Source organism: Lactuca sativa, chromosome 2 (genome assembly GCF_002870075.4).
Source record: "Lactuca sativa cultivar Salinas chromosome 2, Lsat_Salinas_v11, whole genome shotgun sequence".
NCBI lineage: Eukaryota > Viridiplantae > Streptophyta > Magnoliopsida > Asterales > Asteraceae > Lactuca > Lactuca sativa.
Window position 1 is genome coordinate 187329283 of NC_056624.2, and position 25585 is coordinate 187354867.

At 38.8% G+C, this 25585-nt stretch overlaps 3 protein-coding genes across 3 annotated transcripts; 2 read left to right on the top strand and 1 right to left on the bottom strand.

Annotated features, from left to right (window-relative positions):
* Positions 1-1794: 1794 nt before the first annotated feature.
* LOC111889533 (uncharacterized) lies at positions 1795-3435 on the bottom strand. The gene has a single exon (XM_052769011.1). The coding sequence runs from the start codon at positions 3433-3435 to the stop codon at positions 1795-1797; it is 1641 nt and encodes a 546-aa protein (XP_052624971.1).
* A 3184-nt stretch (positions 3436-6619) lies between these two features.
* LOC111889524 (protein FAR1-RELATED SEQUENCE 7-like) lies at positions 6620-7132 on the top strand. Its single transcript, XM_023885677.1, has one exon. The coding sequence runs from the start codon at positions 6620-6622 to the stop codon at positions 7130-7132; it is 513 nt and encodes a 170-aa protein (XP_023741445.1).
* Positions 7133-7401: 269 nt separating this feature from the next.
* LOC111889516 (protein FAR1-RELATED SEQUENCE 5-like) lies at positions 7402-8988 on the top strand. Its single transcript, XM_023885667.1, has 2 exons — positions 7402-8892; positions 8959-8988. Exons 1-2 carry the CDS (start codon positions 7402-7404, stop codon positions 8986-8988), a joined length of 1521 nt encoding a protein of 506 aa, XP_023741435.1.
* Positions 8989-25585: the final 16597 nt, after the last annotated feature.

Here is a 25585-nt window from a genome sequence, read left to right on the forward strand (position 1 = left end):
TAGTCTTTGCTCGCACACATTGGCATGACCAACCACATCCCTCCGCACCTAGACCCAATCAAGCTACCTGCATCTGACCCCCACACAAGCGGTCTCAAAGTGGTCTGTGAGGCTCAAAACATGTCCCATTCATCAAATACAAGGAATTCCATATCAAGACCCGGGACCAATCTATGATTCAATAATTATGACTCGGCGCTATGGTATCTGTAGGGATGAGAAGACAAGAGAGAACAAAAATGCATGAACTTAAACTAGAATGCATCTAAAAAGTATGAAAATTAGAAAAGAAAGAAAGAAAATATGCAATATTTTTGAATTTTTTATGCAATTTTTATGAGTGACCTAAATGACTTACTCTAAATGCAACAATATACAACCTAAATGCAATAAAAAAAATAAGAAATACCTCACCCCATGCTTAAAATTAAGCATTGTCCTCAATGCCTAGGATGAGAGTAAGGAAGGATCATATCGGGATCAAGGAGGAGGAGGCATGCGAGGACGGTATGGAAGCAACCCATGGGTCGCATAATGATGCTTGGATGGAGTTCTTGGCCGCCTAAATACACATGAATGAAAGCTTGGTCGCGCAAAGGATGCATATGAAATGGCTCGAAATTTTCTTATGAAATGACATATTTGCGCGGGCAAGGTTCTAAAAGGCGTGAGGCATGGCGTGGCGGCAAGGCCAAGCCTCAAACTTAACGAGTTATGGCGAGCCATGACTTTTTTCAAGGTGTGATGTAAGACGGCGATTTTGTATTAATTTATAATTATATTACCGCATAAATATAAATTTATATCAAATATATCTAGTTTTTAGAAGTGTTATATCAACAACTAATAACAGAAAGTTAATAAAAAACACAATACTTGTATGTCCGATTAGAAAAGGTATAAAAAAGAGCAAAAAAACGTGTCTCAAACGAAAAAACACGCGCCATAACACGCCATAACGCGCCATGACACGCCATATCACGCCTTGCCACGCGCCACACCTAACAGCAATGTTATGAAGCTTTTCGAAACGGCGACGCCGCGCCTCACGCCATGGCGCCCGCCATGGCGCGCCTTTTAGAACACTGTGCGCGGGTACCCTCGCAAACTTTACGCGGGTGGGGGGCAGCCGCGCGCACATGTCAGAATACATCCCATGTTGGGGTAATTTGGAACTCGGAATCTGCGCGGCTGGGGGTCGGTCGCGCAACGGCTGCGTGGGCACCCGCGCGCAACAATCAGAGAGCACCCCATGTTGGTGTAATTTGGATCTCGGGACCTGTGCGGCTGGGGTCGGTCACGCAAAGTCTGCGCGGGCACCCGCGTAAAAGTCAAATTTTTGGAATTTTTCAAACTTCACCAAAATCACTAGAAGACTTCTATATGCTTATTTTTTTGGCCAACTTCAAGTTTAGAAACACCCAAAACTTCAAGCGGAGATTATTTATTCACAATGCATTTATTTAACGTCTTTGCCAAGACATAGCCCCGCTTCCGTCAACCTTCGTAAATCGGTGTTTCCATTGTTACGTTGTCGAATTCTCCCGTGTCAAAGCCTTCATAAAATAGTTTCAAATGGTGCCCATTCACTTTGAAGATTTGGTTTGTTTCCAAACTCTTGATTTCAACCACACCAGGATCAAACACTTTTATAACAATAAAAGGTCCATGCCATCGAGATCGCAATTTTCCCGGGAATAGCTTTAAGCGTGAATGATAAAGAAGAACTTTTTGACCCGGAATAAAGTGTTTTTGGGTGATGTGCTTGTCATGAAATACCTTTTTCTTCTCTTTTCACCTTTTGAACCTTTTAATTATCTTCTTCTTGACCACTTCCATCATTGGAGGATCCAATCTTCTTTGAGGTTCCCTCTTAGGATTACAATCATCTTCCATGATTATCTTGTCTGTGCATACATTAGGGCTTATCCTGTTTACTGGCTCAATCACATCAACCCGATACAATGGAGAAATGTTACTAGGGTACCTCATTCCTTCAAAGATGTTGAAGTGAATGGTTTCTCCATCAAACTCCATAGTTATCTTTCTTTTATGGACATCAATGATTGTGTGAGCGGTATGCATGAAAGGTCTTCCAAGGAGGATCATAGATGATTTGGAAGGAGTCTTCTCTTCTAGATCAATGACATAAAAATCCGCCGGAAAAACAAGTTGATTAACTTGTACTAACACATCCTCCAACACTCCTCTTGGAAATACACTTGACTTGTCCGCTAATTGAATGATGACTCCGGTTTCTTCCAAAGGTCCAACATTGAGAGATTGAAAAACCGAGTATGGCATGACATTGATTGAGGCTCCAAGATCTAGCATGGCACTTTTAACATGTAAATCACCAATGGTGCAATGTATAGCAAACATTCCTGGGTCTTTGCATTTGGGTGTAAGCTTCTTTTGGATGACCGCGGATACATTTGCATTTACTTGAATCTTCTCATTTGTCTTGAATTTTCTCTTGTTGGTGCACAAATCCTTAAGAAATTTGGTGTAACGTGGGATTTGCTTAATGGCATCCAATAGTGAAATATTGAGTTGAACCTTGCGGAAAGTCTCAAGAAACTCTTTCTCTTCTTCTTGGTTCTTTGAGGACGCCAACCGAGATGGAAAAGGTGGTGGTATGACCAATGGTTTGATGGGTTTTTTGGAAGGATCAGATTGATCAACATTTGGCACAACCGGTTCCTTTGGAGGAACTACAACTTTTGTAGATTCCACAATGATCACTTCATCTTCGTCTTCTCTTGAAACTCTTTTAGGTTGACTTTCTCTAAGTGTTTTCCCACTTCGCAAGGTGATGGCACTCACATTGGGGTTCTTCTCGGTTTTTGATGGAAGTTTACCCCTTTGTTCTATCTTGTTGAGAGCGGTTGCCAAGTCTCCAATTTGTGTTTGAATGTTGGAGAAAGTATTCTTGGTTTCTTGTTGAAATTGGGTTTGACTTTGAGCAAGAGAAGTAACAAGTTCTTGAAGGTTCATTTGATGGTTACCACTTGATTGACCTTGTTGTGGAGGGTGTCGATAATTTGGAGGGTTATAAGAATTTTGTGGATATAGAGGTTTTTGGGATTGGTATTGTGGATGTTGGGGTCTCATCAAAAGATTTGGTGGATTTTGCTTTGGTGGATAAGGGTTGTTTTGGGTATTCCTCCAATTTGGGTTGAAATTGTTTTGAAATCCCGCGGGTCTTGGTTGACATTGATATCCGCCCATTGCATTCACATCTTTCGGTTCACTTCCAAGTGTGGGACACTTATCCGTATAATGGCCCGTCATTGCACAAATACCACATGCCATCAATTGTTGACCACTTCCCACCACTAGTTGACTTAACACATTAGTCAAATCCAAGAGCTTTGATTCCAAATGTTGAGTGTTGCCAACTTCACCAACCACTTGTGTATAATTTCTCTTCATGTCATTTCGAGTCCCAGAATTCCTTTGATTTTGAGAAATGGTACCAAAAAGTAATCGGATCTCGTGAGGGGTTTTGTTGAAGATGTCACCACCACTTGAAGCATCAATCATCCTCCAATCTTTTTCATTCATACCCTCATAAAATTGTTGAAGAAGTAGTTGTTCGGGTATATTGTGTTGAGGACAACTTGTACACAAATTATTGAAGCGCTCCCAAAAATCATGAAATGTTTCATTTTCCCCTTGACGAATCCCCAAAATGTCACTTCTTTGACTTGAAATGCGGGAGGTGGGATAGAATTTGCTATTGAAGGCCTTGAGTAACTCTTCCCATGTGTGAATAGATCTCGGTGGTAAGTTGAATAACCACTCTCTAGCTTTGTTTTCCAAGGTGAGCGGGAATGCGGTTAACTTGAAATCATCCAATGTCACATTGTCGGGCAACATGCTAACACATATCATATGAAAGGACTTCAAATGCTTTTGAGGGTCTTCTCTATCCAAAACATGGAACTTGGTAAGTTGATGGATGAAACTTGACTTCAATTCAATCCCTCGGCGGTTTGCGGGATAAACAATAGCAAGAGGTGTATAAGTAACATCCGTTTCCATCATTTGTCTAAGTGTCAACTCTTGAGGGGGATTGGGTGGATTGGGGTTGTTGGGATATTGTTGCAAGTAATTGGGTGGTTGATGATAAGGTGGGTAAGAGTATTGTAGGGGATTGTAGATTGGTGGTGGATAAGGTTGGTAGTTAGGGTATTGGTTGTAAGGAGGTTGTTGTTGTGGGTACATTGGGTTTTGGTACATTGGAGGGTGTTGGTAATTGGGTTGATTTGGGTAATGTACTTGTTGTTGAACTTGAAAAGCATTTTTTTGAGGTTGGTTGTTTTGGTGGAAGTGTTGGTTTTGTATTTGTGGTGGTTGATAATTAGGTTGGTTTTGAGGAGGGGCTTGATTCCAAGGTGGCATATCAATGAGAGGTTCTTGTGGTTGTTGTCTTGGTTGATGGGGTGGGGTATTGGCATCTTGATTGATTGGGTTTGGGTTGGGATTATGAGGTGGAGTGTGATTCATGGCTATGTGGTTTTCAAACGGAATGTCTTCAAAGGAATGACCAACAATTGGAGAACTCGGTTCGGTGTCGGTATCACTTGAAGTATGAACTTGATCTTCTATGTTGATTAGTGGAGAAGAGGAAGAAGCTTGAATTAGTTGTTGTTGCTTTGCTTGTTTGGCTAACTTTTTCAACCTTTTTGCTTCTCTTTCAATTTCCGGATTGTAGAGTAGTTCACCGGTTCTTGTAGACCTAGGCATAAACAATCAAATAACAATAACCAATTTCCCCGGCAACGGCGCCAAAACTTGATGGGATGTCAAGCCCAACAAGCAAATTACACCCTTTGATTGCTAAATAAACGTAATATAATGGTAAAAAGGGGTATCGATCCTCGGGGAAATGGTTGTATTCAATCACTAATGCAATTCAATAGAACTAGTGAAATAAAACCAACTAACTACAATTAAACTAAAAGAGGGTTTTTTGGATTACTTGAAAACTAAAATACTTGAATAACTAAAAACCTTGCAATTAAGCAAGTTGATGAGATGCTCAAAGGTTGGGAATAATTGGTTAACTAACGCAATTCAACACAATGAACATTTGTGTGTTTATCATTAGGATTTAATACAAAGCTTATCCTTCATCCCAAATTGGTTATAGCAATCATGAAGCATGATATGCCAAGATTCCTCATAGGTGGTATGGAGGTTGGGGAATCCCACAAAACACCTTCTTAATTAAGATCAAGGTTCAATTGAAGCAATTAATCCTAAGAAATCAATTAGCCTTAAGAATGAAGGAATCCCCAATTCCTAGAGGATGTCAAATGCTTACACATCCATAAAGGAGATATGATTCATAAGCTAGAGATGATTTCTACCATCATAAAGCCTTTGTTCTAGATAAATTCAATGATCCAATGCAAAATCAATGAAATAAATCAACCATTGCTCAATCAAATACTAAGCTCATGATCAAAGCATCAAATAAGCATAAGAATTGCAAACTAGAATCATAAACATGGAATAAATTAATAATCAACATAAATCCTTCAAAACCCACAAACATTCATTGGTTTTCAGCCAAAGTCAACCAAATAAGAGTATTAGCCACTCATGGCAACAAAGTAACAAGAACAATAATCTAATTGCATAAAGAAACTACCTAAGATTTGGAAAGATGAAAGGAAATGATTTCTAGCTCCCAAAATCGCCTCTTGCAGGTCTCTAATGGTGGAAAAACGTGAATGAGCTTCTAGATCTGATCCCCAAGGGTTATGGCAAGCCAAATGACCAAAATGCCCAAACTGGGCAGTTGCGCGGGTACCCGCGCGACGAAAATTCCACCCGCGCAAATGTTGCAGTAATGCTATTGGTCCACCAAGCCACTCCACCCTTCCACTACCAAAGATTCCTTTGGTCCCCCTCCTTGTCCATGTAATTTGAAATGCACCAATCATCATTTAGCCACCAAATGGATGCTCCAAGCCCAAAATTTGAATTTTATGATCCATCTTCACAAGCCCAAATAATCTAAGCCAATAACTTTCAAAGCCCAATTCTTCTTCTTTGATTCCACCAAGCCCAATAATGCATCGGGAGCCCACTAAGCCCGTCTCCAATCAACCCGCAACCGCAACAAGCACCGAAAAAAACTACAAAATATCTCATGCAAGATAACAAGCACCCGATACGATCCATACTAAAGAAAAATAAATAAAATACAATGCATTAATGATAAAAAGATCTAAAAATCTAAAATAAACTAATAAAAATAAGGAAATAAAATAAGCTATCAGATCCTCAATTGCATCGTTTAATCCAAGCGACCAGGTATGAATTAATTTAATTTTCTTTGTTATTGTGGTTCCTTATCAATTTTACCCACCCTTCCTTCTCAACTTTGAATTCTATGACCACTAATATTTTTTTTTACTAGATTAACCTACATAGAGCGTTGTTTTATCATTCATCCTCATTAATTTTGTGGGTTATCAAAGTTACCAGGTACCAACATGCTGTTAAAAAAGCTATTAATTGTTTTTCATATTGACTTACTCAGTTCTCTGTTTTAGGTTGAATTTGATTCAATAACATCGGACACCTATAAAAAGTTAAGATCATGGATTTTGAAAGCCCAGTAGCTAATCAGTCGTTTGCAACACATACAATCGAAGATATAGATGCGAATGTTTCTTTGGAATCAACATTTGAATCTGAAAAAATAAATGAGGATATTGTGAATCTTGCATGTGATGAAGATGAAGCTAAGGATCTAAGTATTATGGGGAAGGTTTTCAGTACACCTAAGGATGCATATACATTTTATAACCAATATGCCTTTTTACATGGATTCGGTATTCGTGTTCATTGGAGCTTTAAAAATAAAACCACAAATGAGCCTTATCGGAAGAGCTATGTGTGTAATAAACAAGGCTTTAAAAGTTTGAAGGGTAATAGTTTATGTGGAGTTGCTAAGAAACGTCGTAGAAATTTGAGGACTGGATGTAAAGCAATGCTCCGGATATCAAAAGGAAAAGATGGTGAATGGTTTGTCGATGTGCTTAACGACACACACAATCACAATTTGAGTACAACTCCTACCAAAGTAATGAAACATCGTTCTCATGAATAATACACCGCTCAATGGCATGCAAGTCTCTTATGGTGGAACTAGGTCAATCAGGGTTAAGGCCTTGTCAAATCAAAAGGCTGTAAATACAATGAAAACTCCATATGATGCCGATGTTACCTCAAAGCAATGTGCTGATGTTTTATCAGAGCAACGAAAACAATATAAAGGTAAAGAGTTCTATGGGTTGATCAAACATTTTCAAGATAAATCATTAATAGACAGTAACTAGTATTTTGCTATGGATTTGTTTGATGACTGGTCTCCAAAAAATGTTTTTTTGGGCTGATGGAAGATCACGAGAGGCATATACTAAATTTGGGGACGTCGTTGTGTTTGATGTCACATACATGACCAACAAATTTAAGATGCCATTTTCTCCATTTATTGGTGTGAACCATCATGGTCAGTTTATATTGTTTGGTGGTACATTGTTAGAAAATGAAAAAGAAGAAACTTTTCGATGGCTATTTGAGCATTTCTTAAACTGCATGTTTCGCAAGTATTCGGTGGCAATGATAACAGACCAGGATAAAGCTATGGGTAATGCAATCAAGAAAGTGTTTCCAAACACCCGTCATCGCTATTGTGCATGGCACATTAAGAAGCATGAATTAGAACATCTTCGGCCACTTATAGCCCGTTATAGTGATTTTAAAGAATCTTATAGACAGTGGGTAAAGAGTGATACAACCGAAGAATTTGAAACCAATTGGGAAGTTTTACGTGGTAAGTATAACATCGAAACTAACAGTTGGATAACCGATATGTATAACCAACGAATACACTGGGCCAAAGCTTTCTTGAAAGATGTTTTCTTTGCTGGTATGACTATGAGTGGAAGAAGCGATAGCATTCATTCATTTTTTGATGGATTTGTTAATTCCAAGACCATGTTGAATGAATTTGTACTCCAATATAATAAAGCAGTTGACTCTCGAAGGGCCGCCGAAGAAGATGAAGACTTTAAGACCATGAACTCCAGTCCAATCCTTTCTTCTGTTCATCCGATAGAAGCAAAAGCAGGCCAGTTTTATACGAGAAATTTTTTTGAGGTATTCAAAAAAGAATGGATAGAAGCTAATTGTAATTTAACTCATGAGACTTTAAGTAAAACCACAAAAGAAATCAAATATAGGGTTGGGAAAATGGATATTGATAAAAGACATTGGAGAATTGTTATCTTTCATTTTATGGATCATGTGAATGTCACGTGTTCATGTGCTAAGTATGAAACATATGGAATATTATGTAAGCATAGCCTTTACGTGATGAAGAAAAGACATGTTGAAAATCTTCCTGATCACTATATTTTACCAAGGTGGAAACTTAGCGCTAGGTATAAGGTGGGTACTGAAAGCATTGGACTCGAAGATGTGAATTGTGAAAATGGAGTTAGTGCCTTAACTTTATGGTGTGTTCGTTCAAATTGTGATAAAGCAATCGAACAAGCAAGTGACTCCCTTACAGAGATAGAAAAATTCAATAGTTTCGTGATAAAGTTTTTAGAAGATCAAAAGATTCGGAAAAAGCCTAAAGCATTTGAGAATGTGTCTCAAGATCGTTACATGGGAATTTCTCAAGTAAATATAATGCCTCAATTATCTGTATCTGTCCGGGATCCTATTGCTCCGACAAATACGAAAGGGCGTCCTAAAAATGCAACTAGAATTAAGTCTTCTTTACAGAACGTGAAGAAAAAGAGAACATGTTCTTACTGCCAAGGACTAGGTCATTACGCCACTGGTTGTCCAAAAAGAAAGGTAATTGTAATATTTATTTGATTATTCATGATTTCATTGCGTCCTACTTATATTAATTATTATCAGGTGGATGAATCTGTAGCAGAAAAACAGTGATGAAATTGTGTAATCAAGTGGATGGGTTCTTTTTGTTGACTTCATGTGTTGCTTGTTGATGCTGGGAGGATGTTGTGCATCTTGTGTTTGGTTTTTGCTCATTATAGATGCATCAGTTTACATCATACACCATTATTTTTTTCCTTAGAGAGAGCTTACAAAAATTTTTGGTTAATTTATGCAACTTTAATATCTATATTAATCCATTGAAAGCTTTTAGAAACATGAAATATTAATGAATGAATGCAACTGGGATTTCGTTTAATGGTTTTTATCTCTTGATGTAAATATAGATTAAATTATTAGAGTTAATGTATGTGATTGTTTCTTAGATGATGGTTTTTTTAACTTTATAAATGCTTACAAAAGTTACTTTCAAAGTCACCTTATGACATTTGAACGTATTTATTAGTAATTTTAATAATATTTAAAGAATAAATTTGTAGGGATATGTTGCTACAGTAATATCATACTTTAATAAATTGACAAAACTATGAAACTGGAATATTTGAATATATATATCAAAATTCATACAAGTAAGAATGTTATAACAATTTACATAACAAATAATGTGGTCTTTGTTATCAGAACTAAATACAATATTCTGAGCTAACTGTCCCAAAAAATAAAATATTTTCAGTTTATAGATTTACAATTAAAACACCTAAGAAAATTAACAAGAGAAGAAACATCTTAAAAATTGGTTTATACAATCCCCCAAACGAAAAGAACTCAACTTAGAAATGACCAACTAAAAGATAGAATTTAGCAAATGGTTTAAAGTTCTAAAAATCCACGCTAAAAAATAATAATCCACCAACTAAAAAAATTCAAAGTAGCCAAAATTGGGTTGCTATGAGTTGGTACTCTGACGATCAGTTGCTAGCTTCAGTTGTTGGTCTTTCATAGTCTAATCTTTGTCCATTCTTCTTGTAGCTGGCCATTTGTCAAACATCCTAAATTCTTGCATAATCTTCCGTCCAGAAGCATCCTTAACTGTCATAGAAATTGGAAAAGTTTTAAATAGCATATACACACAGCTAACAGATTGAAATATACATTGCAAACTTTTAACCTTCATGTTTTTGTGGCTTATTTCTTTTAAGAGATGGATAAATTCAACTAAATGCACCTTACATAAATAATAAACTTTTATATTATGTATTTTTAGTGGCTTAATTCATTTAGACATTACATCAAACACCTATTGAGCATTTCGATAAGCAAGAACTATGAGACATATATTGTCACTTGACTTCTTCCTGTGTACAAGTCATTCAATCTAATACAACTTTTATATAATTTAAATAAAAATTTGACATGCTATTGCAAATTTTTGCAACATATTCAAACCACAACTAAGTTAATTTACCATAATATATTATTATATTACCCACTGGAACATGAAAAACAAAGTTCAAATCAAGAAATGGATTGGGGACCTGCGTCTTATCTTTCAACATCCAAAATCCTAGAATCGGAACAAGGGAAGGAAGAAAGATACGATGAAAATGTTCACCTTCAGGGGGGACCGACTAAGCGGAAATAGAAGTCAAATTGAAAATGAAGGAATCGAATATAAGATTTAATTTGCTTATATAAGATAGCAATTGGGGAGCAATACGAAGAAAATGGGAGAAGCTAAACCTGTAATTATTTTGTCCCCAACCCATATGGTTCTTAAGGAAGAATAGGAGAATTAAGAGCCAAATGATGATAGCAAGGACGAAATAGATAGAAAAGACATAAACATAGATAATCAGTAATAAAAAAATTGATAATTAATGAAAAATTAGGGCTCAAGTAGAAAACAAGGAATTCATGCGATGGGTTAATAATTTAAACCAAAACGACAGCGTTATGAAGGTTCCACACCTAAGGTTGCATGTATTACGGCCTCATACTCACTTTTCCCTATATATATATATATATATATATATATATATATATATATATATATATATATATATATATATATATATATAAGTGTTGTAAAAATCGGCTTAGACAGCCGATTAATCGGCGCCTAGACGCTAGGTGGACTGCAACCAACCATGTTTATGTGTAATCACTCAAGGTAATCGGGGCTGGTCAACGCCAGTCAAACTCGGAGATAATTCGGTGCTAATCGGATCTAGGCGGTTTCATTGGTCAACTTCGGTCAATGGATTTTCAAAAAAGATTAGAGGCAAAATTGTCAAAACTGAAAACTTTTTCTAGGGTTTGTTCTCACTTCACTCATTCCAGCATCCCCTGTGAAAAGTTTTTCTATGGTTTCTTACTTTCTCTCTTGCCTCAAAGCTGAAATCGGAGAACTTGAAGCTAACCCTAGCCCTCGCCATCACCTCTTACAGCCCGAATCCATGAAATCTGATCATACCCTCCTGTTTCTCCTCAGTCTCCGTCGATGTTAGAACCTCATTTCTTTTCCGACAGCAGTCTTTATCATCTACACCGGTTAGTTTTTCAAACTCGATTTAAGCTGTCGAATTTCGAATTTATCTATTAACGTCGATTTAAGCTGTTAATCAACTGATTTGTGATGAACTGATGATGAATCTTTAACCTCTATTAACCTCGATGTAACACCCCGACTCTCATGTATTAATTTTCAGCTTTAATCTTTCATACTGAAAAGTCTACTCGACGAGTTGGATGCCCTGACTCGTCGACTAGGAACGCGTTTGGACCGCGAACTTAAGTGACCAACTCGGCAAGTTGGAGGACACGACTCGACGAGTTGGAACTGGAGGATGAATACCCAAATTTCCGGGGTTTTGCACCCTATTTAAAGGGTCATTAGCCTCCCTTATAGCCCCTTGTGAGTCCATAAATCCTAACAATACATAGTAGCATGGGCACACACGAAATCCTCACAACCTAGAGGAAGGCTACACATCTCAAGACTGACCGGCTAACCCCACACAACTCATTCTACCACTGACTGTTAGACGACCCTCTATTGGTGCCAGATAACTATCACATGAATACAATCACATTCCGCACAGTTTAAACAATCTTAGACTAAAAGATTCAATCCTACAACAGTTGGACTCAGACAAGAATTGTGCAGTAGGACCAAATCACTTATAGTAAAATCAGTTAAACCATGTAGCATGTAACTTAGCATATTCACTCAATAGCTAGTTCACATGTAAAAGAGTCAAACAAAAATCAATCAAGTACTCTACACGAGATAAGGCATCATATATCAGGAAATTCTATCATGCAGTTCCTGAAGATCCTTATCCTATTACTAGCATGTTGTTATAACATATCATAACATAATCTCAATTATATGTGGTAATTTGGGGTTTACTTAATGGCTCCAGATGATCGTACACGTCGCATACTCTTTGATTATTTTGAAAACCATTTGAAAATTGTTTTAAAAATCTTTTTCCTTTGTTTGATATTGGATTCACACGGGTGTTCCTCCAATTCACTCAAACCAAGGCTCTGATACCAACATGTAACACCCATAAAGTTTATGAAAAATTTAAACTTTTAAAACCAATCCACAAATCATCATTGTTTACAAAATAGTTTTCAAAACATGTTTAATATCAAAGTTTTTCCGAAAATCATAAAACAAAACACGATGAGGTGCACGATCACGCCTTCGCCTTCCCATGATCATCTGAGGTACCTGAAACATAATCCAAAACTGTAAGCCCAAAGCTTAGTGAGTTCCCCCCAAAGTACCAACAAACAAACAAATAACACATATACAATAACAACATACTATAGATCCAATCAATCATCAGGTTGGAATACCCTAAGCCTCTCAACCATCGGGTTGGATTGTCGACATACTATGGGTCCGATCAACCATTAGGTTGGAATACCCCAGACCCTTAACCATCAGGTTGGAATGCCAACATACTATGGGTCCAATCATCCTCGGGATGGAATACCCTCAGTCCTGTTCAACCATTGGGTTGGTATGCCCCGATCCGTTGGCTTATGCACAAAGGAGTGAAGCCTCAGCTACCGACCAAACATGTCCACATATAACAGATAATCATATAGTAGTCTACAGCCTTTCAAACAGATCTACAAATCACTAAGAATAGCATCATCCTATATACCAGAATACCGATCTAACAGATCACTACAGTACAATAGCATGCAATAGAAGTTGTCAATCTAATAGGTCGGCATTGGTGCCTGCGACCCGCAAGTACAGTCAGGAAAACTCACCTCGCAAACTAAACATAATTAATGAGGCCCGACTCCAAATCTCAGATCTCTAAACGATACATATTTCCACCAAATGACTGATTCCATTAAAATCCTAAAATACCCTAAAGGTCAAACTTGGTCAAAGTCAAATGGTCAAACCCACTAAGTCAACTGAGTCAACCCAACCGAGTCAACTCAATAAGGCTGGCCAATGCGAGTATGCGGGGTGTACTCTGGAGGTACGCTTAGCGTACGTGAAGCCTCATAGGAAAACACCATAGAGGTGGTTGACCGAGTACGCGGAGCGTACTCCCCTTTATGCGGGGCGTAACCTTGCAACCCCAAAACTTCATTAAGTGCTTAATGGCTTAAGCACTCAAGCCCATACTTTAGATCTACGGTCCAAATGCACCCTAGATTCATAAAGTTTCCAACTTTATGACTTTACAACTCCACAAAGTGCTTAACACAAGGTCGTATTCCATTAAGACCTTCTACAAGATGCATGAAACAATTCTAACAATTGGGACCTCATTTTTATGGATTAAGACCCCTCCTAGGGTCTGGAAGGATAACTCAAAACCATAATAACCAACCATGCACAATATGGGACCTTTGGGACAAGAAAAGCAACATAAAACACCCAAAAATGGGATCTAACAACCAAGACATCAAGGTATAGACTTTATACCTTCTGGAGCTTCTCAAGAAGGCAAAGATCCCAGATCCACAAGCTTGCTTCCACTTTCAAGGCTCCTTGATGCAACTTCTTCCTTTAACACACCAAAAACACACTCTTGAGCTCAAAACACACACTAAGGGGGCTAGGGTTTGCAAAAACATCTCAAAGGATGTGGAGGCTGAAAAGGTGGGGTGAAATGAGCCATAATGTTGCTTAAATACCACCCAAACCCTAAAAATTAGAGTTTCCTGCTAACATTAGTACGCCCCGCGTACATAAGTGTACGCCCATCGTACTAGGGCGCGCCCTAGTATGATCAGCGTACACACATGTTCGCTTGGCGTATTATTCCTGCCTAAATTACAAAATTGCCACTAGGGATGAATTTAGAAGTACTTGAACCTTTGGATGTTACAAGCTAACTCTTGAGCCCTTCGGGCATAGTAAACATAATTTTTGACCTTAGGTTTCACGGGAGGATCAGAATTACACTCCCTTGCATTGTGATTTCCGAGTCCACATTTGTGACACACGATATTTAGTTTTTTAGTAGAATGGTTCGATGGGAATCCCGAAGTGGATTGTTTGGGTAGGTTGGTCGGTAGGATGAGGGTTTTCCGTTTGGTTTTGAGTAGGGTTGAGGGTTGGTTTGATGAGGTGCAGGATATAACGATTGAGTGTTTGTAGAAGATCTGCTCAGAAAAGTCTTCTGGTGGTTTACCCATTAACGCCTGTTGTACTTCATTGTTAGCAAGGAAAAATCTTGTTGAAATAAAAGTTTATTTGTTGCGGGTTCAAGATCATAGTTTTCTTCAGAAAGTGGAACTGAAAGTGTTGGATCTGAAGGAAGATAGTTCGGAGGTGGTGTACTAACAATGCTCTCGAGAGCCAAGGGTCATCTAGATAACTCACATAGAGTTTGAGAAACATTTGACTTATGTCTTTGAAGTCCGTAAAAGAGTTGAAATAAAGTCAACCTATTGAGAGAACCATTACTTTGGAGACATGGCTTAACATTGCCCCAACCTTTTTCCTAAGTTGTTGATGAACTTCAAATTATGCTCGATTATAGTTCTTGTTATGCCATGGTCATGTTGTTCACCAGAATTCGATAGAACTTTGCTGCAAAAGCCACTGATTCACTAGGAGAAGTTGTGAACATGTCATAATCATTCACCACTGATGTCATCCTCTTGTCTTTGACATTTTCTGAACTCTCAAATAGATCTTTGATGATATTCAATATCTCTTTAGCAGATTTGCACATCTTAATATGGTCAAAGAAAGATGAAGGGATACCAAATACCGATTCAGAAAATGCAACGTCGTCTGCACACATCTTTTCTTAGTCCATAAGAGTTGGCAGTGCACAGTGAACTTCTTCTTCTTGATAATGAGATTTACAGCAACATCTCTAACAGCTTGTCAAGCAGGAACATGAAGTCTTTTGTTGATTGATCTACAAATTTCAGCACCTTTATATTTTCCTTTCAAGAATCCTTCCATTCTCATCTTCCAATGATTATATTCTTCAATAATCAGCAATGGGGCTCTCATTGGGCAACCTATATTGTTGGTGATGGAATTGAATACAATGGTTGATTTGGTTTAAGAGCAAACATTATCATGTTTTTTTAGCACAAGTGGTATATAGAAGAGCTTCTATCTTGATACAGAAATGATTAAGAAACCAAGGTATTCTTAATCAACTATAATATGATCTTGTTGATTCAAAGGACAACCACTCAAGCTCTGATACCAAATGATAAGAAATGATATCCCGAGGATATTATAGGACAAGGTTGAATTTCTTAAACCTTGAATAAACAACAACAACGGAGGCTAGTAACAAATTTCCAGTCAAGTCTGGATCAAGTCCAGTCAAGCCTTGAAGAACAACAACCAAATATTCGGTGCAAGATTATAATGAAGTGAAATAAAGAGAATGAACAAAGAGTATAAGAGATTGATAGACGTGATTCTTGTATTGATAAAGGCATGATGATTGCATGGAAAGATACTCATATTTATACTATCAGGAGCATAAATGACAAAGGAGACAATAAAGACAAATATAGACTGTAGATAAAGCATTTGACAATGTGATGTGGTTTGATAGATGCCATTTTATGAATATTTTAGGGTATTTTTATTAACATTTTGCATAAAATTTTACACATTTGCATGTCATTATTTTAAGTAATACTCAGCACATGTCTTTCGTCAAAATTTCAGTACCGCTAGGTTTTTATGTCGTTTTCAGATAGCTCAAGAGGATCAGTACTTTGGGAGTAGCTTTAGATGCATTTGTTGGAGCATTAGATCTTAAGTAGAGCTTGGAACTTATGAAGGATGCAGAGGAATGCTTGGAAGTTGTTTCAATTAAGGAAAAGCGGACATTACGCACGAAAAACCAAAAATTTGATCGTGTTCCTTCAGAACTTAGATAATATTGATCCATCGAAGTTTGTTCACCATATTTTAAATTTTAAAGAAGAATAAGAAAAAAATCGATCGAATTTCTCCCACAAATTCAATCGTGTTAGGTGTTTGAAGTTACAGAATTCGTCATAAATCAGTTTAGATCCAAATTCGATCAAAGTGTGAAAAAGTCGATCGTGTTTCCCAATTGTTCGATCAAAATTTTCTATTTCTTGCTCTGGAAGTTACTGGTTTGCATATAAATTCAACCTCTGTTATTAATTTGAAGCCTAGACGTTCCCAGACGACGAAAAAGGCTTATGAAGGTGATTTCTGCTATTTTTCATCACTTTCTGAAGATCCAAAGGTTGTGGATCATCCCATACATTTAGTTTAGTAATATTACTAGTTCAATGTCTCTTTTTATTGTTCTAGAAACCCTAGTTTTTAGTTCTACAAAAGACTAGTTTTTTTTTATGTAATCACTCATCAAATTTGGTTTGCATTGTGTGATTCTATATAGTAATTTTAGTTTTGTGCTTAATGAATGTTTAGTTTTGATTCTTGATAGTCTGATCATCTAGCTAGGGTTTAATCATTCCAGTTAATCAGTTATTAAAATTCGTAATTACTTTGGCAATCATTGTAATAAATAACAAGTAATAAACCGGTTCTATGTTTGGATTTGATTTTATTATAAACTGAAATTTCATATCTTTACGCTTCCGAGCTTGTGAAAAGTATTGGATATTGTTGGGAGTTTTACACAAATCATAATGCTGCTTTTCTGATTTAATTAAGAGTTTGTTTAATTAAACAGTAAAAATTTAGGGTTAACTGAAGAGTATATTTTGGTTAAATAATTAGGTAAAAGAAAATGTACTAGAGCTTATTAGTTGTTCTCAGTACCAGCTTAGGTATAACACATTTTGAATAATCGGGTCTGAATTGATGGCATGATTAGAAAAGATGCAGCAGAACTGAATTCGTTTTTATTTATTGAATTATTTTAGTTTATTTCACTACTATTTTAGTTTTAATTAATAATAAAAAAATCCTCACCTTTATATTTTCTGTTTTTATGACTAGTATGTGTCTTATGCAAAAAGACATTGACTGTTAGGTTGTGCCCTTGTGGATTCGACCATGCTTCCATGTGCTATCATTTAATGCATTCCAGCAGGGAAATTTTATTTGCTTAAATTGTGCGTGACAACAATGTAACACGATTGATCTTGTCTCCAACAGCTATTACATAGAACAAGACAAATATAAAAAGACAAAATAGTACAATTCTTCAGTTCTCTTAACATTCTCTCATCTTCGGAATATATATCATCTTGGAATCTTCACAACTTCGGATAGATAGCATATCTCAAACAACATCTATAGCACCTAGTTCTTGGTATGTATTTCTTTTATTTAAGAATTTTGCATTTTGGCTTGGGACTTGGCGAGTTGGCGGCCCAACTCGTCGAGTAGAAGCGGTTTAGACTCGGGGTTTAAGTGGTGGACTCGTTGAGTCGGCGGCCGGACTCAACGAGTAGACCCTGACTGGACAAAACCCTAATATGAGGGAATTTAAACTTTAAAACATGTCAAGTTCATCAAAACATTACAACTTTGTTTTCAAAATATTATTTATCAGCGTATTCCCAGAAACATAAACATAATATGACAGTCGTACGATCATGCCTTCGCCTTGCCGCGATCCCCTGATGTACCTGAAACAATACACTGAAACTGTAAGCCCGAAAGCTTAGTGATTTACCCCCAAAATACTGATACACATACAGTCCACATAACCATGTCAGCAACAACATATCATAACAAACTGAATAGAACAGCACATAACTGGTCCACATCTCTACAGACTGTAATACCCACGAGCCCACAGTACGAGTCTCCCTCAGCCCGTAACTGGAATGCTCCCAAGAACACAGTACGAGTCTCCCTTAACCCATAACTGGAATGCTCCTAGGGTTTGTTGGCTACTGCACAAAGTAGTACAACCTCAACCCATCCCATATAACATACACATAGCATAACCACTGAGCATGCAATAATCATATAACATCACAGGTAGTCCTACAGGTCTACCTAACTGGCATAACCACTAGCATGGAACACTAACTCATACTCAACATCTAACACTGCTAGGATAACATATCCAATGGGTTGGCCTTGATGCCTTAGACCCCTTAGTATAGTGAGGATAACTCACCTCGCACTGTCGTCTGAAACTAGAAAGCTCAACTCCCGGATCACCAACACAAATTCCACCACCTATAGTTACCATAAAACCCTTTTTCATAAATCTCCAAATTACCAAAATACCCTCAGAAGTCAACTGGTCAACCCTTGGTCCAAGTCAAAGTCCACAGTCAAAGTCAACAGTCCATGTTGACTCGACTTGTCGAGTGCAGTTCACCGACTGGTCGAGTCCTTCCTGAACTCGAGAAATCATGAAATCCTTGATTGGCTCGTCAAGTTCCCTTTTTAACTCGCTGAGTTCATACGTGTCCAAGAATTGGGAGAAACCCTAGCCGACTCGCCGAGTTCAAGGCAATCTTCAATGGACTCGCTGAGTTGTTCATCCAACTCGTTGAGTTCATGGCCATCATCAACAGGCTCGCCGAGTTGTTCCTCCAACTCGTCGAGTCCTTGCAGACCTTCATCCATGCAGACGCTTTTTCAGCCATGGCAAGGTTCCAGATTACAGATCCAAGCTTGTAGGGCATGTTTATCACGTAAAGTCGCAAACTTTACGTGCATGCAAAGCTTTAAGACCCTTAAATGGCAAAACTAAGCTTGAAATGAAGTCCCACACTTGAGGGAAGGTTCCTACTAGGCAAAGCTGATGACTTCATGGATCTAGAGGTCAAAGGGAGTCCAGATCTGAAGTTACAACTTCATATCTTAGCTTAAACATGGGGGAGCCTTTCATAAAACCCATTCAAAGGAGGTTAAAAGAGAGATGAGCTAAAGGAACAACTTAATACCTTCCAGAGAGTGACAACTGATGAATCTCTTAGCTCCCCACGAGTTCCTAGCCTTGACTTCCTTGCTTCCCCAAGTGTTTCCTTCTCCAAAGTTCCTCCTCCAAGCTTGCACACACCAAAAGAACACACACACACCCTAAATCTGGGGGAGGCCAATGATCCTTTAAATAGGGTGCAAAACCCCGAGATTTAGGGTTTCATCTACCAGCTCCTACTCGTCGAGTCCCTTCTTGGACTCAGCGAGTAGGTCATCAAAATACGTGGACCAACCCACTGCTACTCGACGAGTAGGGCACTCAATTCGTCGAGTAGCCCTTGAAATCAAGAAACTCACACATTAAATCAATACCTGAGAATCGGGGCGTTACACTATTTAATCATCTCATTTAGCCCCCACTCGTCCCTATTGCTTCCAGAAACCCTCCATAGCGAACCCTAATTATGTGTGTGAAGATCTAAGGCATTTGTGGTGATTTTTGGTGGTTTTGATCACAAGGAAGAAGGAAGAACATAGAGGGATCAAGAGAAGACCAAAGGAGTCCTTGTTGGTTCATCATTTGCAGTTTCCAGAAGGTATAAAGTCTATACCTTGCTTGTTCTTTTGTTAGATCCCTTTTTGGGGGAGATTAAGGGCTTTTAAGCCATATTTTGTAACCAAACATGATTGCAAGCATGGTTGGGGGGTCAAGGCTTCGGATCTAGGACCTTGAAGGGGTCACAAGGCAGTTAGGGGTTGGTTTTGCACCCATGGAAGGCTTCATGCATCTTAAGAGCTTCTTTTTGGCAATTCTAGGCTCAAAGTCCCATGCATGCACGTAAAGTTTGTAACTTTATGTGCTAGATTGATCTTAGGGGCATAGATCTATCATTTGGACAAGATTTACACACCAGAAATCGAAGAAATGGAGTTGGACATTATCGACTCAGCAAGTCGTTCTTGGGACTCGGCGAGTCCCGGACTTGACTCCTTTTTTCTGTTAGGGTTCGAAGGAACTCATTTGGGTGATGTAAGAGTTTTAGAGGATCCAAAGGAGTGACCCAATGTATTGGACTTAGCCTTAGACCTGAAGTTCATGGGACTCGGCGAGTACATGAACAGACTCGGCGAGTCCAAGGCAATCTCCCAGATGAAGATGAACTCAACGAGTTGTTCATACAGCTCGGCGGGTCGAATGAAGGATCATTCGATGTTCAAATAGGACGAGAAATTGTCGAGTCATTTCCTAACTCGACGAGTAGGGACGAGAATGAGGACAATTAGATGGATAAGGATTCGACGAGCTGGCAGCCCAAATCGGCGAGTCATGTCAACTGGAATTTGACTTTGGCTTGACTTTGACTAGGTCAAGGGTAAAATATTCATTCTACCATAAGAGCCAAACTCTGATTGAGTGTTTAGTGGGAATTATAGCCGGAGGATTTCCGGAGCAGCAGCAACAGACAGAGAGTTCGCGCACAGATCAGTAGCTACTACTACGAGGTGAGTTACCTTCCAGTAAGGGTGGGTCTAAGGCACTAATGCCGGCCCACCAGTAGGTAGTTATGTTTGAGATGATTGTCTTTGTGATAATTATCTTGGTATGTTAATGTGTTATGGTCATAAGATATGCATGTGTGATATGCTATGTGTGTAAAAGGGATTAGTTGTCCCTACCCAGTTATGTCTGACTGTATGATTACCTCTCGTTACTGCGTGCTAGTGCTAGGGGCGAAATAGTCCCCAGTTACCGGTTGAAAGATACTGATGGTGTGTACCGGTTGAAAGATACCGATGATGGTTACCGGTTGAAAGATACCGATGGCAGTTACCGGTTGAAAGATACCGACGGTGTTTTGTGGTATGTGGTATGATGGAGGAACTCACTAAGCTTTGTGCTTACCGTTTCAGTTTTGGTTTCATGTACCTCTTCGTCCAAGGGGAAAGAGTCCGCGGCGTAGCAGCACATCACACACATGGTTTCCGCATCGGATTTTCTGGGATTGTACTCTGATTTTCATTGTTCCTGATGATATGGTTTTCAAGACATGATTTTATGATTTTATGGATGATGAAATAGTGACAATGATTTGGTAACATAAATTATGATTTACTTAATTTAAAAATAAAATTTTTGGCCTTAATTTTTGGGATGTTACAACATCATCTCAGATAGCTCAAAGGGTCACTTCATGAACTATCACTATAGTGAAAGTACTAACAATGACAAAAGAGACAAGAAGTTGGAGCTCTACGGTAGATTTTTTTTGATAGCATATTATGAAAAATGATCAAATAACAAGATAAATTATAGAGTAAAGAAAGACATGAGAGTATAAAGAACTTTTATACTAATATTGGTGATAAAATCACTAAGTTTCTAATAAATATGACTCATTATTTATACTACCAAAATAAGATGAAAGATGAGTTATAATATGAATACGAATTATGATGGTGTATTATTAAAGTCATAAAACACAATGGTTGTTACTAATGTTAAATAATGACAGAGAGTTATGGGAGAAATATGGAATCTAATGGTCATTCACAAACTAATATTTCATAACAGTTAAATAATATTAGGACCAATAATGTAAGGGTAATAGGGTATGATGAAATTTACTTGAAATTAAATCAATTCAAGTTAACTACAAGTATTGGTGAAGAAAAAAAGAAGTTCAGTGACTAAATAGTCCCCAGTTACCGGTTGAAAGATACCGATGGTGTGTACCAGTTGAAAGATACCGATGATGGATACCGGTTGAAAGATACCGACGGTAGTTACCAATTGAAATATACCAGCGGTGTTATGTGGTATGTGGTATGATGAGGGAACTCACTAAGCTTTGTGCTTATAGTTTTAGTTTTGGTTTCAGGTACCTCTTCATCCAAGGGGAAAGAGTCGGCGGCGTAGCAGCGCATCACACACATGGTTTCCGTATCGGATTTTCTGGGATTTTACTCTGATTTTCATTGTTCCTGATGATATGGTTTTCAAGACATGATTTTATGATTTTATGGATGATGAAATAGTGACAATTTTTTGGTAACATAAATTATGATTTACTTAATTTAAAAATAAAATTTTTGGCCTTTGTTTTTGGGATGTTACAACATCATCTCAGATAGCTCAAAGGGTCACTTCATGAACTATCACTATAGTGAAAGTACTAACAATGACAAAAGAGACAAGAAGTTGGAGCTCTACGGTAGATTTTTTTTGATAGCATATTATGAAAAATGATCAAATAACAAGATAAATTATAGAGTAAAGAAAGACATGAGAGTATAAAGAACTTTTATACTAATATTGGTGATAAAATCACTAAGTTTCTAATAAATATGACTCATTATTTATACTACCAAAATAAGATGAAAGATGAGTTATAATATGAATACGAATTATGATGGTGTATTATTAAAGTCATAAAACACAATGGTTGTTACTAATGTTAAATAATGACAGAGAGTTATGGGAGAAATATGGAATCTAATGGTCATTCACAAACTAATATTTCATAACAGTTAAATAATATTAGGACCAATAATGTAAGGGTAATAGGGTATGATGAAATTTACTTGAAATTAAATCAATTCAAGTTAACTACAAGTATTGGTGAAGAAAAAAAGAAGTTCAGTGACTAAATAGTCCCCAGTTACCGGTTGAAAGATACCGATGGTGTGTACCAGTTGAAAGATACCGATGATGGATACCGGTTGAAAGATACCGACGGTAGTTACCAATTGAAATATACCAGCGGTGTTATGTGGTATGTGGTATGATGAGGGAACTCACTAAGCTTTGTGCTTATAGTTTTAGTTTTGGTTTCAGGTACCTCTTCATCCAAGGGGAAAGAGTCGGCGGCGTAGCAGCGCATCACACACATGGTTTCCGTATCGGATTTTCTGGGATTTTACTCTGATTTTCATTGTTTCTGATGATATGGTTTTCGAGACATGATTTTATGATTTTACGAATTATGAAATAGTGACAATGTTTTGGTAACATAAATTATGATTTACTTAATTTAAAATTAAAATTTTTGGCCTCAATTTTTGGGATGTTACAAGTTGGTATTAGAGCCCTGGTTTGAGGGATTCGGACACACCCTCGGGGGTGTCTGGACTCAAACCGAGGGACCAAAAGATTTTTACAAGGAAAATGGTTTTCTAAAATCTAAGTTAAGGAATTTTGAGAAAGACAGGGTGTGTGATGCGTGCGACCGGCCAAGCTCAAGTAAGTTTTCCCCAAGATACCCACACTTTATATGTTATATGATTTATGATTATGAGGACTACATTCTAGAATAGGGCTAAGGATCTAGGAAGGATGCCTTATATTCCTGTTGTATGAGTTGTACGCTAGGACTATCTAGTCAGCGGTAGGATGACCTGATTTGGTTATGCTTGAAGTGGTTACTCGATGCACGAATGCTGCTTGCTTTGTTCTATAGGGTTCTAGCCATCCTTAATTAACTAGCGAGCAGATATGTAATAGTATCCGTAAGCTCATTAGGGGGAGATGGTGAGGACTCCTAGTGCAGCTGATGGCAGAGAGTACGTCAGAGGGTGCCCTAGGAAATCCTAGGATGAGATCAGTGGAATGGGTATCGTAAAAAGGGACTCGGGGAAGTCGAAGCAATCCTTGAGTAAAGTACGGATATATGTGGAAGGTAGTGTACTGGAAGCAGAGGATCCGTACTCAAGTCAAGGAGGGCCGAGATGGAACCAGGGGACTTGGAGAATGTGTGAGACCTCTCGAGAGTATGTATGACCTTGATGTTTGTATGTTTATTTTCAGTATGGTGACCACGCGACATGGAGCGGGAGGCTCGGGGTCAGGATCAGGTTCGGGATCGGGTGAAGGATCCGAGCAGGTGGATGGTGGACTACACGAGTTCATTACGTCGGAGATCACGAGAGGTATCCTTGAGTCGACCCCGGTCATCTTCGGGTCGATCAAGGAAAGGATCATCGAGCTGATGGAGGATCGCCTCCGATCATTCAAGAGTGATTTGGCATCTAGCCAGGCGAGTACGCGTACACTGTCCTTTAAGGACTTCAGAAAGAGTGGTGCGCCGGATTTCCATGGGGTGATGGACCCCATTGCTGCTAGGAGATGGATCGCAGACATTGAATCTGCACAGTTGAAGAGCTTCTGCCAGGAAGGTTCGAAGTCCGTTTTGTTGCGGGATGTTTGAGGGATCGAGCCAGAGATTGGTGGGAGTTGATTGGTGGTGATACGTTGGGAGCCCCAACCATTGAGGCTATGACGTGGTAAGATTTTATAACCCGATTCAGGCCGAGTTTGCACCAGTTGTGGAGCTCCAGCAGTTGGCCAGGGAGTTCTTGGATATGAGACAGACTACAGAGACTGTGGCAGAGATCACCACCAAGTTCTGGGAGAGGGATTTGTTGGTGCCCCAGTATACGGGTGATGAGGACATGAGGAGGACCCGCTACCATGACATGCTACGACCCAATATCAGGGAGCGTGTCAGTTTTGTCAGCCTGCCCTACCCTGGATTCCATGATTGCCAGGGCAAGGGAGAGGGAGATTGATCTAGAGCACATACGGAAGAGGAAGGTAGAGGAGGGACAGACGACAGGGGCTTCAGGGAAGAAGCCCAAGGGAGCCGATGTTAGGCCGAAGGGCCAGTCAGGACGGGACCGCTGTGGGAAATGCGGTCGGTCACATGAGGGAGTTTCCCACACTAGGCCGGGTTCCGGCTGCTATAAGTGTGGCAAGATTGGGCATTTTGGCAGAGATTGTACTGCCCCTACTCCTGCGATTCAGACATCAGACCTGATTTGCTTTCATTGCAATCATAGGGGCCATAAAAAGGCCAATTGCTCCAGATTGACAGCAGTAGCGGCGCCGAAAGTGGCGCCAACTCCGGCGACTGCACGGGTTACGGATGACCGGAAGGTCAAGACGGAGGCTCCATTGGTGCGGAGCCGAGTATTTTAGCTGACAGCTGAGGAGGCACTCGCTGCACCCGATGTGGTGACAGGTATGATTTCTCCTCTCAGATCTTTTATGTTATGTTGTCATGGCTTTGATATGTTATATGTATATGATCTTTTTAGGATCGTTCCATGTGAACGGTATCCCAGTTCAGGTGTTGTTTGATTCGGATGCTACCCGATCGTTTTTCTCTCTTGCGCTTAGCAAGAAGTTTCCTGAGTCTTCGGGCATGTTGGATTGCCCCCTTGAGGTCGAGATTGCGGATGACCGGTCAATGCAAGCATCAGAGGTCTACCAAGGTTGTGTTTTGAGGCTGTTCGAGGAGCGTTACCTGGTAGATCTGGTTGACATACCTTTGC

Bases quoted from the DNA above. Each gene is read 5' to 3' on its own strand.
- LOC111889524 (XM_023885677.1), top strand. From the start codon at position 6,620: ATGGATTTTGAAAGCCCAGTAGCTAATCAGTCGTTTGCAACACATACA.
- LOC111889516 (XM_023885667.1), top strand. From the start codon at position 7,402: ATGTTTTTTTGGGCTGATGGAAGATCACGAGAGGCATATACTAAATTT. The intron at 8,893-8,958 runs GTAATTGTAATA...AATTATTATCAG, and splicing joins CTGGTTGTCCAAAAAGAAAG to GTGGATGAATCTGTAGCAGA.
- LOC111889533 (XM_052769011.1), bottom strand. From the start codon at position 3,435: ATGAAGAGAAATTATACACAAGTGGTTGGTGAAGTTGGCAACACTCAA.